The sequence below is a fragment of the Penicillium diatomitis genome (genome assembly GCF_028827545.1).
Source record: "Penicillium diatomitis strain IBT 30728 chromosome Unknown utg000003l_segment0_segment0, whole genome shotgun sequence".
In the NCBI taxonomy this organism is placed as follows: domain Eukaryota; kingdom Fungi; phylum Ascomycota; class Eurotiomycetes; order Eurotiales; family Aspergillaceae; genus Penicillium; species Penicillium diatomitis.
In genome coordinates, this window is record NW_026623175.1 from 419592 (window position 1) to 433774 (window position 14183).

At 50.4% G+C, this 14183-nt stretch overlaps 6 protein-coding genes across 6 annotated transcripts; 3 read left to right on the forward strand and 3 right to left on the reverse strand.

Moving 5' to 3' along the window:
* Positions 1–2365: 2365 nt before the first annotated feature.
* N7539_002396 (uncharacterized protein) lies at positions 2366–3743 on the forward strand (the record flags this gene model as incomplete). Its single annotated transcript, XM_056931999.1, has 4 exons — positions 2366–2486; positions 2562–2625; positions 3038–3597; positions 3658–3743. The coding sequence occupies 4 exons, from the start codon at positions 2366–2368 to the stop codon at positions 3741–3743; spliced, it is 831 nt and encodes a 276-aa protein (XP_056791958.1).
* A 1476-nt stretch (positions 3744–5219) lies between these two features.
* Positions 5220–5438, forward strand: N7539_002397 (AN1-type zinc finger protein TMC1; the record flags this gene model as incomplete). The annotated part of the gene is made up of 1 exon (XM_056932000.1): positions 5220–5438. The coding sequence occupies one exon, from the start codon at positions 5220–5222 to the stop codon at positions 5436–5438; it is 219 nt and encodes a 72-aa protein (XP_056791959.1).
* An 822-nt stretch (positions 5439–6260) lies between these two features.
* On the reverse strand, positions 6261–6910 carry N7539_002398 (uncharacterized protein; the record flags this gene model as incomplete). Its single annotated transcript, XM_056932001.1, has 3 exons — positions 6261–6282; positions 6369–6466; positions 6575–6910. The coding sequence occupies 3 exons, from the start codon at positions 6908–6910 to the stop codon at positions 6261–6263; spliced, it is 456 nt and encodes a 151-aa protein (XP_056791960.1).
* Positions 6911–8063: 1153 nt separating this feature from the next.
* N7539_002399 (Hsp20/alpha crystallin family protein) lies at positions 8064–8603 on the reverse strand (the record flags this gene model as incomplete). The annotated part of the gene is made up of 1 exon (XM_056932002.1): positions 8064–8603. The coding sequence occupies one exon, from the start codon at positions 8601–8603 to the stop codon at positions 8064–8066; it is 540 nt and encodes a 179-aa protein (XP_056791961.1).
* Positions 8604–9886: 1283 nt separating this feature from the next.
* Positions 9887–11855, forward strand: N7539_002400 (putative MFS transporter; the record flags this gene model as incomplete). The annotated part of the gene is made up of 4 exons (XM_056932003.1): positions 9887–10079; positions 10178–10340; positions 10411–11472; positions 11561–11855. The coding sequence occupies 4 exons, from the start codon at positions 9887–9889 to the stop codon at positions 11853–11855; spliced, it is 1713 nt and encodes a 570-aa protein (XP_056791962.1).
* Positions 11856–12282: 427 nt separating this feature from the next.
* N7539_002401 (serine/threonine-protein phosphatase 2A activator) lies at positions 12283–13554 on the reverse strand (the record flags this gene model as incomplete). The annotated part of the gene is made up of 1 exon (XM_056932004.1): positions 12283–13554. One exon carries the CDS (start codon positions 13552–13554, stop codon positions 12283–12285), a length of 1272 nt encoding a protein of 423 aa, XP_056791963.1.
* Between the last annotated feature and the right edge of the window lie 629 nt (positions 13555–14183).

Here is a 14183-nt window from a genome sequence, read left to right on the forward strand (position 1 = left end):
ATATGGGAGGGGGAGAATCTGTAGTACTAAGCCCATAGGGTTGAGATTACCTAGATGAAACCCTAGCTGCCTAGCATATTGAGATCAGGGCTTCTATAACAAATTCGATTCATGCGTCAAGATATCACTATGTACAGAACCGAACTCTGATATGCTAAAAGACCTCTCGTCGGCTCTTCGGGATCTAAGAATTTTAAGTCTGGTCTGCTTATTCACCTAAAACTCATTTTTATTCCTCATTGATAATGACGATGAGCACAATCATGGCTGGGTTAAAAGATGCGGACAAAGAAACATAGATGAAAACAATTAGCTTTTACCGAAGCTTCAAAAAAAGGCAGAAAAGGGCGACCTACAGTGGTCAGGGGTGGGATCGAATAGGCAACAGAAACTGTCTCACTGCCTGTCAAAGGACATGGTTTGAGATAGTTCACTCGTTTTAAACATTGTAGGAAAGTGGTAAGTTGAATAAGGTGATGGGCTGAAAGTTATGGAGGAGATTCCTTGATCGACCCACCGTTTAAGGAATCCACACTTGCTGTTCTGCAGCCACGTTAAAAGCCACTCCAACTACCCAGGAATTGGAGTCACTCAGTGCCCAATTCTGACGTGAGTCAGACTCTCGCTTGGGAATGTTGAGGCCAGGCTGTATACTGAAGTGTATGGCTAGTCGCGCCCGAAGGCCAAAATGCCCGTTGGTGGCGTTCTGTACCAGTAAATGAATGCCCGGCCCAGCATTTACAGTAGTCACTCTTCAGGAGGAGCCGTGCGCTTGACTGGGAATGGCCGGATAGGAACCCCGGTATGGTGGGATCAGAGGACATCATTCAAAAAAGTTGGGTCACTCTGGCATCCTTACGTCCTTGTTCGTTGTCATATTTTGGCTTTAGACGCGAATGTCTCCAAAAAAGACATTGAATCTTCACCTGGACCACTGCAACAGGGTACTGCATGAATGCATTCAATTTAATTGTCTTTCTTTTCGGGGACCCCCCTTTCTCACGTGAAGACGCCCCCGTCAAGTCACGCGGGACCGATCGACTCCCGCTCCACTAGTGCAAACCAAATTAGATTGGGACTAGCAACCGATAGTCGAAAGGAGGAGGACCAGGCGCTGCCGCATGGAGTCAAGACTGGAGTAGGTACACTGTACAGTGAGGTACACAGGATCGGAAGCAGTCTGTGGGCTTTCACGATGTAGACCGCAGTAGCTTCTTCATTAAGTGCTGAGATGAGTGTGACCCGGCCCAGCTGCATTAGGATTTGTGATAGGTCTCGGATTTGGTCACTGTGGAAATGTGGTTACTCAGAAGCCAGAAGAAAGTCTGCTGAGCGCAGTCCTGTCCACCCAGAGATGACCCGATCATTCTTTCCCGAGTAAAACACAACAGCGACCAACAGGACGAAACAGCCGCGATCGCGAATTGACCGTCCTAGCGAGTTGACAGCATAGGCTGCCATTCCAGGTTCCACGTACAACGGACCGGCTAACTTGCTACTTGGTCTCGATGCAACAGCTCGAGGCGAGCCCGACGGGCGCAACCAGCAGCCGCACGGACCGATGGCCACATTCCCGATCACAGCAGGCCCGATCACCGCCTCGAGTCCTGCACCGGTGTGGATTGTACAATCAGCAGTTCGCTCCCGTCATCCGGACATCACTCAGGTTGGCTCGACTCAAGGCTTGAGGGTCGGATGTCGCGTGCGCGCATGAGACGAATCTCAGAAGGGAACAGAAGCATGCCAAGCCAGCCATGGTCTTGGAAATCCCGGTTCACATTAAACGCTGGTATGGCCATAGCACGGGGACATTCCAACTTCATTCAGTCGTAGCCGAGGACTTTGGGGAGGACTGGAGATCCGAATGACAATTGGATGTTTCAGCAATCAGGGCAATTCCTTCACGTCCCCGTCCTGCTGGCGGATAATCATCAAGAAGGGGAGGGGGGGGGGTTTCTCAAATTCGAGATGCATGGCGGTGAAGTCTACTGCAATAGTGCAAGCTCAAGATCGACCCTGATCATGCCGTGGTAGTAGGCGCATTACCAATTTAACTCCTGAATGGTTGGGAATTTGGGCAAGGAAATGCAGTCAGTAGTACTCAAAGTCGTGTCGAAGGCGCCACCTCAACAGTTGGGTGGACAGTGGGCACTAAATGCCGACACTAGTAGATAGGACACGTCGGACCTCCTCCTCCCATGAGGCAACATGTCGACGAGGCGTCATCCGCATCGTCAAGTGAGGAATGCCGACTCACGCTTTACCAAGTATTCCGGCCAGTAGGCACGTTCAAAAACGCAAGGCGGCCAGTAAATTATCGATGGAGAATCGTGTGCAATGATGCACCGGCACTTGTTATTGCAGCATGATCGCAAGCTGGTCACTGGGTGCAGATGATACGTACCGGGAGTGGCTGAAGGACTACCGGTGGGATGATAAGACAGGAACGGTGATTCAACTGCTGCTGCGGTCTCGCCGTCTCGTGGGTTCGTCCAGACTGGTCAGGTGATTCGACTATTATTAAAAGTGGTAGACTACTACTACTCTGCTGTGCGGAGAAGTTCACGTTGAACCCTCTACTCTGGAGTCGTCCACAGTCATGGCCCTTGCCTCGGCCTCTCGACAGTGAGTCATGTCACATTGCCAGCCATTTTACTAAGCAGATTCCTCCGACCAGCCGTAGATGTGTAAGCAATCGTCAGTCCGAGGTCAGTTGCGGATCCATCAGAAGAAGAGTGGTGCCCTGGGCACCTTGTCATCCTGGGACGAGACCCGCTCGCCTCCACGCTGTGGCTGATTCCGTCACTCCTCGCCCAGAGAACGATGCGCCCCGGGGGGGGGGGGGGGGGCGAACATCATCGGTGAAACCAAGGAGGGTTCGGTTTCACCTTGCAGAGTGGCCAGATATCAGATGCCAGATGTTCCGATGCCAGATGAATCTGGATAGAGAATTCCGAGATTTAGGTTCTGGCGGCTGTGAGTTGGTCTTTGCCCGAGTGGTGATGCCGTAGATCTAGGGCCTGACTCCGAATCCGAGATTGCTGCTGCAGACATACCACACCTATTACTACTACTACTACTACTACTACTACTACTACTACTACTACTACTCCTACTACTCCTACTACTACTACTACTACTACTACTACTACTACTACTACTACTACTACTACTACTACTACTACTACTACTACTACTACTACTACTACTACTACTACTACTACTACTACTACTACTACTACTACTACTACTACTACTACTACTACTACTACTACTACTACTACTACTACTACTACTACTACTACTACTACTACTACTACTACTACTACTACTACTACTACTACTACTACTACTACTACTACTACTACTACTACTACTACTACTACTACTACTACTACTACTACTACTACTACTACTACTACTACTACTACTACTACTACTACTACTACTGCTACTACTACTACTGGTCTATGTTATTCATAGAAGCTCTCCAGTACTATGACCGTGATCGTCTTGAAAAGCTTGAACGGCCGACCACTGGGAAGCGGTGCAATAAAGATTTAGACGGCAGTTTTGCCCACTGTTCCACATTATATTGTATGTCGATGCAATGTCCTGACGACCAAGGATGTACATCAAGACACCATTTTGCTGCAGGGCGGGATTCTTTCCGGGGACCATCATTTCAAATCAACGGCCGCATCCCGACTGATCACGGCACCAAACTGATGTGTGATGGATGATCGTCGTTCCGATTTTCACTCGGCATCTCCCTTTTCTTCCCCTCGCCAGAGCGAACTATCTCCGTCAGCCTGTTCGCTCCGGATTCGCCTCACTTCTCCTGACTCAGCCGAGCCCGGGCATCTGGATCTTGGGTCAAGGTTCGGTTAGTACCAGTACTAGAGGAGTAGAGGAGTAGAGTTACAGAGTACGATGTTCATTGCAGTCGTACAGTCAACGCCTCAACGGTATGGTCTCTTTGGATTTACCATTGCCCATCTAATCCTGTAGCATGCATTCAATGATGGACTGCAGTCCTTGAATGTCATCGTCGTCCAGTCCATTGCTGGAGTACCTTTGTAGTCGTCTCGCTGCGACTGGACTCTCACGACATGGATTGCCCGAGATTTCCAACTAGTGAGACTATACCCAGCGGGCTGGGTATAGTTTCTAATCTCCATGAGGGTTCTTTCAACCCTGGATCCGGTCCTCCCTCTTTTCAGTGTACTCTACCACTAGAAAGTTTCTCATCTCTTTTACAGCGATTTGCTTTCTCGTTCTGTGATTTTATTTCTTGTTTTTACAATTTTTGATTTCTCCCTCATTTTTTGGCTTTCGGCGTTTTACATGATCCAACAAGGCAAATCAAAAGTCCTTGCCTGCGTCTAGTGGAGATTTCCAGTAGTCCCGTTGGTTCCGATCCCGGGCTCTTCTCCCTCTTTCTGGCGGTCTCTGTCCTTCTCTTTCGCTTGACGCGGAGGACGTAGTCAGGCGGGCGTGCTTTCTCTTCTTGTCCAAGGAGGGCTGCCTTTCTAGCCGCTTGGGCTGAAAGAGGAGAGTGTCGATATATCGGCGTCTATATATACTGCCGCCTCTCCGGCCGGGCCCCCCATCTCGCATTTCGCCTCCGGAGTACGATCCTCCTTCCCCTTTACATCATCTACTTCCCACGGCACCACCCTTCACCCCCAACCTAACCCAACCCCAACCCACCCTAGACCTTTTCCATCCACCCGTCACTCGCCCTCTTTATCTTCTGCCTTCTTCCTCAATTCGATCTTCCTGCTGTCAACTATCCCCTACATCGATTCTCATCTCCCGTTTCGTCGAGTCTGCTCCCTCGATCGGTTCTACTCTCATCTTCGAGGCTCTCCCCCCCCTATCGTCAATTCCTTATCAGCGGTCTTCTCCTCGCCTCCCACCCTTCTCCGCACGGCTCCTCATTACCCGTCTGCGGCGCTAGTCATTGCGACCACCTGTCTCCTGACTTATCCTTCGAACGACCGTGCCTCTATTCCCCGCCGCCGTCGCTCATAATTCTTCATCACTGAATCAACCGGCCGGATTGCAAACCATCCTTCTTCCTCTATCCTTCCGGCGCCTCCGGACCTCTCTCTCTCTCTCTCTCTCTGCTCACGAGACTCCAATCCGCCTACCGTCATCTTCCCTTTCTCAACCACCACATCACTCGTCCATCGGATATCATCATCGTCATCATCATGGCACCCCGCAAGCCTCGTTGCAATTTCAAGGAGTGCAAGGAAGCAGCTCAGCGAATTGTCGGAGATTGCAGTTTTTGCCACGGCCACTTCTGTTCGAAGCATCGTATGCTTGAAGCTCACTCGTGTACCGGGTTAGAGGACTGCAAGAAGGAATCACATGCTCGCAATGCCGACAAGCTGAATAGCGAGCGAACGGTCGTGGTCAAGGGTGTATAAGGAACAGTCATGGGTCCCTGATTCAGGGTTTTGGGAACCCGTCTTTCCGAGAGAGCCGCTCGGTCTCCTCTTTCTCTCTTCTCTCACGCTTCTCCCGGTGTCTAGGCTGGTGCCCAACAAAGCCGGGACGGACTTTTAGCGCGGTGTTTGACTCGGATCTTTCCTTTCTTGTTGCTTCTTTGCCTCTCCTCGCGAATTCTGCGTCGTTGTTCGGATTTGGGATTCGTGGTTATGTTCGAATCGCTCGTCTCTCTTATATATTCCTAGTCGTGAACTTCTCATTCTTCTCGCCAAATGGAGGTGTTGCCATCATCGGGGGCGTTCCACAGCTTATTATTTCACTCGTTGCCTTGCAAACCCACTCGTCCGTGGTCGCGCTTGGGGAACAAATTCGAAACTTTGCATATTTTTTTTTTTTTTTTGGCATGGTTGATGTTTTGACTTCCAGCCCACATCTTTGCGTTGTGCTCTGCTCCCTTTTCCATCATCGGTTCCAGTGCAACCTCTTAGCATCACGATCGTATCATAGAACGTCTTCATGGCAGACTTTTTATCCTCTCGATGCGTTACTCGCTGTTACTGGATTACTCGATTGGTCCTCAATACAAATCTTCTACAATAAATTTGTCTCAATGTAGACGTGTTTAGATCGAGTTAGCAAAAAGCGACCCGTAAGGGTAAAGAGATGACTTTGGACCACACCAATTTCTCGCTAAATAGACACAAGGTGGTTTGATAAGTATGTATACCACGCATTTGGCAACGATGCGCTCTGCCGTCGAGAGGGCTTCTTCTTCGACACGCCAGCCACCACGTCCAAAGCTAACCGGGTCCAATTTTCGGCCTGTAGATAATACCCTCGTCAGTAAGGTTGACATTTCCTCGTCCCCCAAGGCAGAACCGTCATCCAGGAACGTCCACACAACGCACATATCATGATGTTCACTCAATCGACTGAGGTACTTGTTGAGCTCCTCGACCCGTTCCTTGTGTGACTTGATGCCTTCCTTTTTCAATCTTTCCTGTAACTGTTGCCGTGGCAAAAGAGAAAAAAAAAACAAATTGACCGTGTAAGCTTTCTACTCTCGGGATCATAACTTGAGGGTTCAATGTCCAGAACAGAAAAGTGTACATACCCTCTTCTTCCTCATCTCCTCGTACTTCCTCTCCGCCTCGGTCTTTGCAACAACCGCTCCAGATCGAGATCCACCTTCAGACCCGGATTCAGAACCATGTCTGCCTTTCTCCCCTTCCCGGTCCCGAGAGCCCGATCGACTGCCGGTGATGGTGCCCTGTGCCTGAACTAGATCCTGGTTCGAATCGTCGCGGGTATCGCGGTTTTGCTCGCCAGCGAGATCTTTCTCCCTCTTGGCCTTCTTTTTCTTCTTCTTGTCGACGCGACCATCGCTCACTTTGCTTCCTTTGAGCTTGAGTTTGCCGCCTCCACCGGTGGAGTATTCATCTGGAGCCATGGCCGAGGATGGAAGACGGTAGATGGCTGACGGGGAGACAAAAGTAGAAGCGCGATCGGGCGAAGAGGGTGACGAAACGCGATCACGCTAGAAATCAAGGTGGGGCCGAGCTTTGGAGCAGCAAATCTCGAGATCATTCAGTAGCGACGGCAGGATAGACCATATGGGACGTTGTATGTAAAGCGCCGCTGTGGCAGGCAGTTGTCCGGCTAGAATTGTCGCCGATGTAGTGCACTCGTGGAGTAGTGGCGCATGACTTTCGGCGCACGATTTGCCCGAGAGGCGGTGCGGAGTCAAAAGCAATGGGCTGAGGCTCTGAGCGCTGGTAGTCAGGTGAGGAGATGATTCCATCGGGACTAAAAGAAAAGTGGGCCTTCTGGCCCAGAACCCTATGCGATGTACCGTGCCTTGACGTTCACCGAGCCTAGGTCAGCCTTTCGGACTTGAATCGACAAGGCTGTTTGGAAACCTTTCCTGACAACAAGCGACTGAAACTAGTTTCGGATGGGCGGTCATGGAAAAAAAACAGTCTCCTCCTGGTTCTTTCCCGACACATGGGGAATGAATCGATGAGACTGTGCAGGGACGACAGAAATTGTGGTTTAGTCTCTTTACTCGGTCGACAGACATGAGGTGATGCAGCTCTGAGCATGAAGCGGGAGAAGAAAAGTCGACTCGGTGGCTTTTCCTCTTTTCTAGGTAAGGTGTCGAGAATGTAGATCACCAAAACAAGCAAGACTTCAGCATATGTGGGTAGTCTTTTATTCATCTTTCTGGCCTCAGTAGTACAGGCTACAAATTACTTACGACTAAGATAGCGCAGTCTCAATATCACACAGCTGGGGGAAAAAAGAATGAATTGATTAAGAAGTTATACTTCTGCAAAATTATTTCAAGTTTCCAACATTCACGCCAACGCTATGCGAACAGATAGAAGAATAGAGAATGATGGTAGCAACATCCGATCAAGTAACAAGAAATGGGCGAAAACATGACATGCACCTGTTATGCAAAGAATCAGGGATAGTGTGGAGGAGGACATCCCATAGCTGGGGCACAAGCGGAAGCAGCCAAAGCTTCTCTTGTAATCCAACAGCTTTGGTAAAGGAGTGTCAAGCCGTCATGATGGCTTCGATTTCGAATCGTCAGATTCTTACTCGATGGTGATCTTCTTCGTAGCCGGGGCGGTCGCCTTGGGCACCAGAATGGACAGAATACCATTCTTCAGACTAGCCTTGACATGGTCCTGGTCCACCCGATTCGGGAATGAGAAAGTGCGTGAGAATTCCCCAACAGTACGCTCACTAGCCCAGTAGCGGTGGCCATTAGAAGCAGTCTTGGTATTGTTCTTGGCGGCCTTGTCAGCGGTCTCAACAGCCTGTTCTGTATCGTTGCTGCTGCTGTTGGACTGGTTTTTGGATGGCTCCGAAGAGTGGTGGTATTCACGCTCGGTACGACCCTTCACGACCAAGGTCTGCGGGTCGGTGAACTCGATGTTGATGTCTTCCTGGGCAATACCAGGAAGTTCACCATCGAGATGAAAGGCTGACTCGCTCTCGCGGACATCGAATTTGGGGGCGAAGCCACGCACGGCAGATTGACTGTGGCTCCGGTGGCGATCATAGTCGTCCAGGAGGCGGAAGAGAGGGGCGAAATCGCCGGATGGGTGGAAGCTGGATCGGAAGAGAGACATGATGATTGATGTTGATTTCAGAAATTGGTTTGGAAGTTTAGAAGATAGAAGCGATTTAGGCGATTGTAGAGAGAAATGGTTTGCGCTCTTGATGTTTGTCTGATTTGTTTGATGAACAGGGAGAAAGAATGTAGCACGTCGAGGGGTAATTTATAGCCTACGTCCGACTTTTTCGGTGATTCTAGATGACTGCTTGATCATCCAAATCTGGAAATCTTGACTCTATTCGCAGGACAACTCGCATATACTGGAGGTTGCTGGCATCCTGTAGATCCCCGGCGATGTTTCTCCGCGCTTCTATGATCACGTGATATATAACAGGGCCTAGACCATCCGACCATGCATGGGCTTTTTCATCGTGCTCTCCAAGCTTATGGAGTTGCCACCCACATATCACGAAGGTTCTGGAGACTTCTCTCGAGCTTCGTTTCGGTGCAGTGTGAATCAGTTACTAGAGCCTTTGATACGTGGGGTATGTCCGGACCCGCTTCAGGCCTGGTCCCCCACGCTGATTGTATGCTACTTTGGCAGTAATAGAAATGACGTTGTCTAGCAGTCCCCCCCCCCCCCCCCCCCCCCCCCCCCCCCAAAAAAATGGCGTTACGTATACACACGATGGATGCGAGAGGGAGATCGTCATCGGTCTTTCGAATACATGGGCATACAACACATTGAGAAATTTCGCCAGGAGACGATGATCAAAATATTGGCAAGTTTGCCGCCGAGGTCAATCCGCTGATAGAGAGCCTTATCAAAGGATCGGCAATCAATCGTATGACGGCACCGAAGATGACGCCGCCGAACCGAACCGGGAAAGGGCATCCGCTTTTTTTTTTCCCGTGACAGTCAGATGATCAATTCAGTGCTGTACATGCGCAAAACAACCTTGATATAGAGGTACCTGTGAGGGCGTAGAGTTACTAGAGTATCAGTATTAACGTTACTAGTGGTAGGACAACACTATTATACCGCAAAATGAAAAATTTTCCACTTCCTGAGAACCGGGCTGAAGATACCCCAATTGACGCACCGCGTGACTCGACAAGCTCCTCACTGGACTAACCGCTTGCAGTTAGACTGACCACGCATCTCCAGCAACACTAAACGACTTGCAGCATATCAACGGCGGTCAGCTTGCGGCAGACCCCACCGGGCACGAGGTACCTAGCCGTTTTTGCCGTTTTTACCCAAATAGACTCCGCCGGAGCTTCGGAACTCAGAACCATCTGGAGTCGTATCCTCGACAACACCTACGCGCCCCGTCCTGCTCATCATAGCGAGCCATGTCGCTCGTGCAGCACGTCACTCCCATAGAAGGTGTCGACGTTGAGCCAGACGTAGAGCATGATGAGGATTTCCACCCAATTGCTCGCAAGATCAGTTACGATGTGTTGCAAGCACCAACGCAGCCGGTCCCGGTAGAGGACCAGCCACCCGCGTTACCTGCCTACCAGGTCTCTGTGGCGCGAAGATTGGGTATGTTGTTTTGTTTATCCCGACGCGAACTGATGCGCGAGAAGAGGAGCAGAAAGCCTTGAGCTCAAATGAAAGTTCCGGTTCTAACTTTGTTGCAGCGCAGGTCGCATTCACAATCCTCGCGTGTTGGCTTGCCTCAGGAATTCTTTTCGGATATGCTGCTCTAAAACCGATTCTCGTAGAAGAGGGGGTCTATCACGATCAATGCACAGACGAAGAGCTGCGCGACGGCGTCAAACTTTGTGTGCAGCAGGACTTGAGGTAGGTGATCGTGGTGACTTTCGAGATTGAAGCTATCTCCATGCACTCTTCTGACCATCTCGCTTGACAGACTGAACCTATGTTTCACCATCGCATCCATCACCGCCAATGTGTCTGCATTGCCCGTCGGGACCATTCTTGACCATTACGGATCCCGCATCTGTGGCCTAATCGGAAGCTTGTCTCTCGCGATTGGGAGTGTACTTCTGGCGTTGTCGTTCCTCTGGCCTCAATTTCAAGGATTCGTTATGGGCAACTTCTTCCTCGCGTTTGGAGGCACTTTTATCTTTGTGCCCTCGTTCCAGATTGCCAATGCGTTTCCCAAATCCGCCGGGACAATCGTCGCTCTCGTCACTGGGGCCTTTGATGCGTCTGCCGCTGTCTTCCTCCTCTACCGATTGGTGTATGAGATCTCCAACCAGAAATTCAGCCCTGACAAGTTTTTCCTGGGCTATCTGGCTGTGCCGGTCATCATACTTCTTGCCCTATTGACTTTCATGCCGAAGCGAGACTACTACTCTACGATGCGCCTAGAGGATCAGATTCACAAGGCAGAAGATCAAAGGCGCGACGTGCACGATTCTGACCAGGACATTGACAGTGACCGGGAACTACAGAGAGTCCGCAGTCGACGTGCTGAGCAACGTCAAGAAATTATAGAGAACATCAACGAGGTTCTAGGTGACGAGGATGAGCGTCTGCAGCGTGCGGAACGCGAGGAGGATCGACAACAGATCAGTCAGGTCTGGGGTGTGCTTCATGGACTGCCCGCTCACAAACAAATGATGACGCCCTGGTTTATTCTCATCACACTGATGACCGTCATTCAGATGGTGCGGATGAATTACTTCATTGCTACCATTCGCACGCAGTACGAGTACATGCTCGGCTCGGATGAGAGCGCTCAACGCATTAATGACTTTTTTGACGTGGCTTTGCCGATCGGCGGTATTCTCTCCACACCGCTGATCGGAGGATTACTGGATCGTCTTAGTGTTCCTGCGACCTTGAGTCTCATTGTAGTTTTGACGACGAGCATTGGCATTCTCAATTCCATCCCGGCAATGTGGGCGGGCTATTGGACCGTCATTCTCTTTGTGTTGCTTCGTCCACTCTACTATTCAGCCATGTCGTATGTTGTTTGTTCCCTTGAGCTTCTTCCCCCCCCCCCTCCACACACATACATATATTTGAACGCACCACTGACCTGAATACTGCAGCGACTACGCAACGAAAGTCTTCGGCTTTGCTACCTTTGGCCGTGTCTACGGGACCATCATCTGCCTGTCCGGACTTGTCAACTTCTCCCAGTACTGGCTGGATTCCTTGACTCATGGTCCCTTCCAGGGGAATCCCGTGCCCATCAATATTGGCCTCGTGGTAGCTGGGTTTATCGTCGGAGTTGTGCTCGTCGGATACGTCACGTTCGCAGGCCGACGTTTCCAGGCGGAAGAGGCTACGGAGCAGGAGAGAGCGCCTCTGTTGACTGTGGAGGAGGAGAATGATGAAGACTAAGGGAGCGGAATTGATTTGGACATGACGAAGTATGTCTATTCCGCCATGGGCTTAATGGGACTAGACACATTGAAGTGTGTGATGATAGATGCACATGGGGTTGTAACAGGGTTATGTGTTTTGTGGCTCTGCTGGAGTTTCTCAACAGGTAGCAGTACATTGAGATCGGGTTTGAATGACATGCATTTGATAGATCATAGAAGAGCAAGGCCGGACCCGGTGATATCGCAATCCTAAGGTTCATGTTCGTAGATATTGATTGAGTAAACCGGTGTATTTGAGGAGACCACTCTGGGGCTTAGATATAGGAATTTGTCCGTTCATTACTGATTTGTGATACTTGCCAATTATGCAGATAAGATCATTTGTAAGTGCCGAGATTCGACTGGGACTTTATTGGATTGGCTTTAAAAGAGGTTCGTATCCCCTAGTCAAATGGAATCGGACGGAGATTTGACCCACCGATGCGTTTGCGCATTTCGGCCCCAGCGGCAATCGTACTGGGAACCTTGATACCACAGCAATCCCCAAAGTAGTCTGTCGTGGTATGGCCGTGCGGGTGATCATGACATTGGCCGTCGGCATATTCATCATCATTGCCACCTTCTGAGCGCTCGCCCATGCCCTCGCTCGCGGGGAGAAGGCTGCCGAACAGGAAATGCTGCATGATGGGGAGTTTACCCAGCACCTCCTTGACGAACATCTTCTTCATGCCGCTTTCAACTTTAAACCAGTTCTTGGCTCCGGAGATGTCGTCCAACATGGGACTGTGCCACCGAAGACCCTTGACGGTTTTGACGCTGTCCACCCACCGCACTTGATCGAGATAGATGTATTTGTCCCCTTCCTCGTCGAGCAGGGCCACATTGTGAATGCCGAGGGGTGTGATGTACGGATGATCCACGAGTTGACTGGCGCCGAATAGGAAGGGAAGGAAATGGTAGTCGTCCAGTCCCCAGACACCATGAGATCCGGCAGGTTCGAGGTAGTATGTAGATTGGATATCTCGCATCAGGTGTAGATACTGGACGTAGACCTTGAAGACGACTGCAGGGAACTCTTCGCGATTAAGTAGACCCATCTGATACAACGCCAGCAGCCACATCATGAAATTCAGTTCGTGGCCCGATCCGTAATCGAGTCGGTCCTGAGATCCAAGGGAGTGGACCAAATATGTCGAGACTTCCTCGATGGCGGAGGAATCCGTCATTCCAAGGATGTCCGTGTGCCATGATGCGCTCTGTGCGGCCACATCGTCGAAGAATGTCCGAAAGGCCGGATTGCCAAACCGGGACCCGCCCTGATCTAGCGCCGGATGGGTTTCTAGTAAAGATTGTAATCGTCCCACAACCGAGACGATGTTGACGATGTGGCCGGATTCGAGGCTTTTTTGAGGGAGGTCGGTGACGGCACGACCACGTATGGAGTCGGACAGACCGAATATGAATGATAGGACTAGCTTATAGGTAGGCGATGCCAAGAAGAGTTCATGGTCTTTGGGCGACAAGATGCGGCGGACTGGACGCGAGTATTGATGGGTGGAAAGGTCTGGTGGCGATGGCAAAGGTGGGGTGATAGGGGTCGGTTCTCGAGAGGAGGATGATTGTGATCGGCGGTTACCGTTTGAGCGAAGCTGAGATAGCTTTTGAGAAAGGTTCAAGGGCCCGCCTTGAGCTGAGGGTATTGAAGTCGAGGTCATATTAGAAGGAGGAGGATGGATGATAAGGCTAATGTTGAAATGATCTTTTGACCAGCTGATTCGCAAGATGTAAAAACAATCAGATTGGGTGGGGACAAGACGCGGGCAGAATCAAAGCTTCGAGCCGCGACGACACCGCCTGCCAAAGTAGGACTAAGTATGACGAGAGAGCTGATCTGATCTGATCAATCAGACCGGTGGCTACTACTACTAATGCGGGACTGCGGTGGGACTCTCTCTCTCTCATGCGGAGCTGGATTCTGCCAGGCTCATTTACTCAGAAGGTCAGGATTAAACACCGAGTTCCGTAGGAAACGAGCTTAAGTTCCTTCTGCTAGTATTGGTGTAATCGGAAATGAGTAGAGTCTCATGAGGAGTATTGTTTCCGTCAGATCGTCGGGGCTGCATATTTCAAGATCTTGTAGACACAGGCACATACAAGATCAATTGGGGGGTCTCAAGGCGGGGATATAAGCGGTGAGACCACCAACAAATCAAGGATCGTTCGTCGTCTCCAGAGCATGACACTGAATCCCGGAGTCGGGTAGCATCTACCCAGAGCAGAGCATGTGATCACCTTCTGCCCGAGAAAGAATCAAAGATCGGGGTGAAGATCACAATATCTCCGC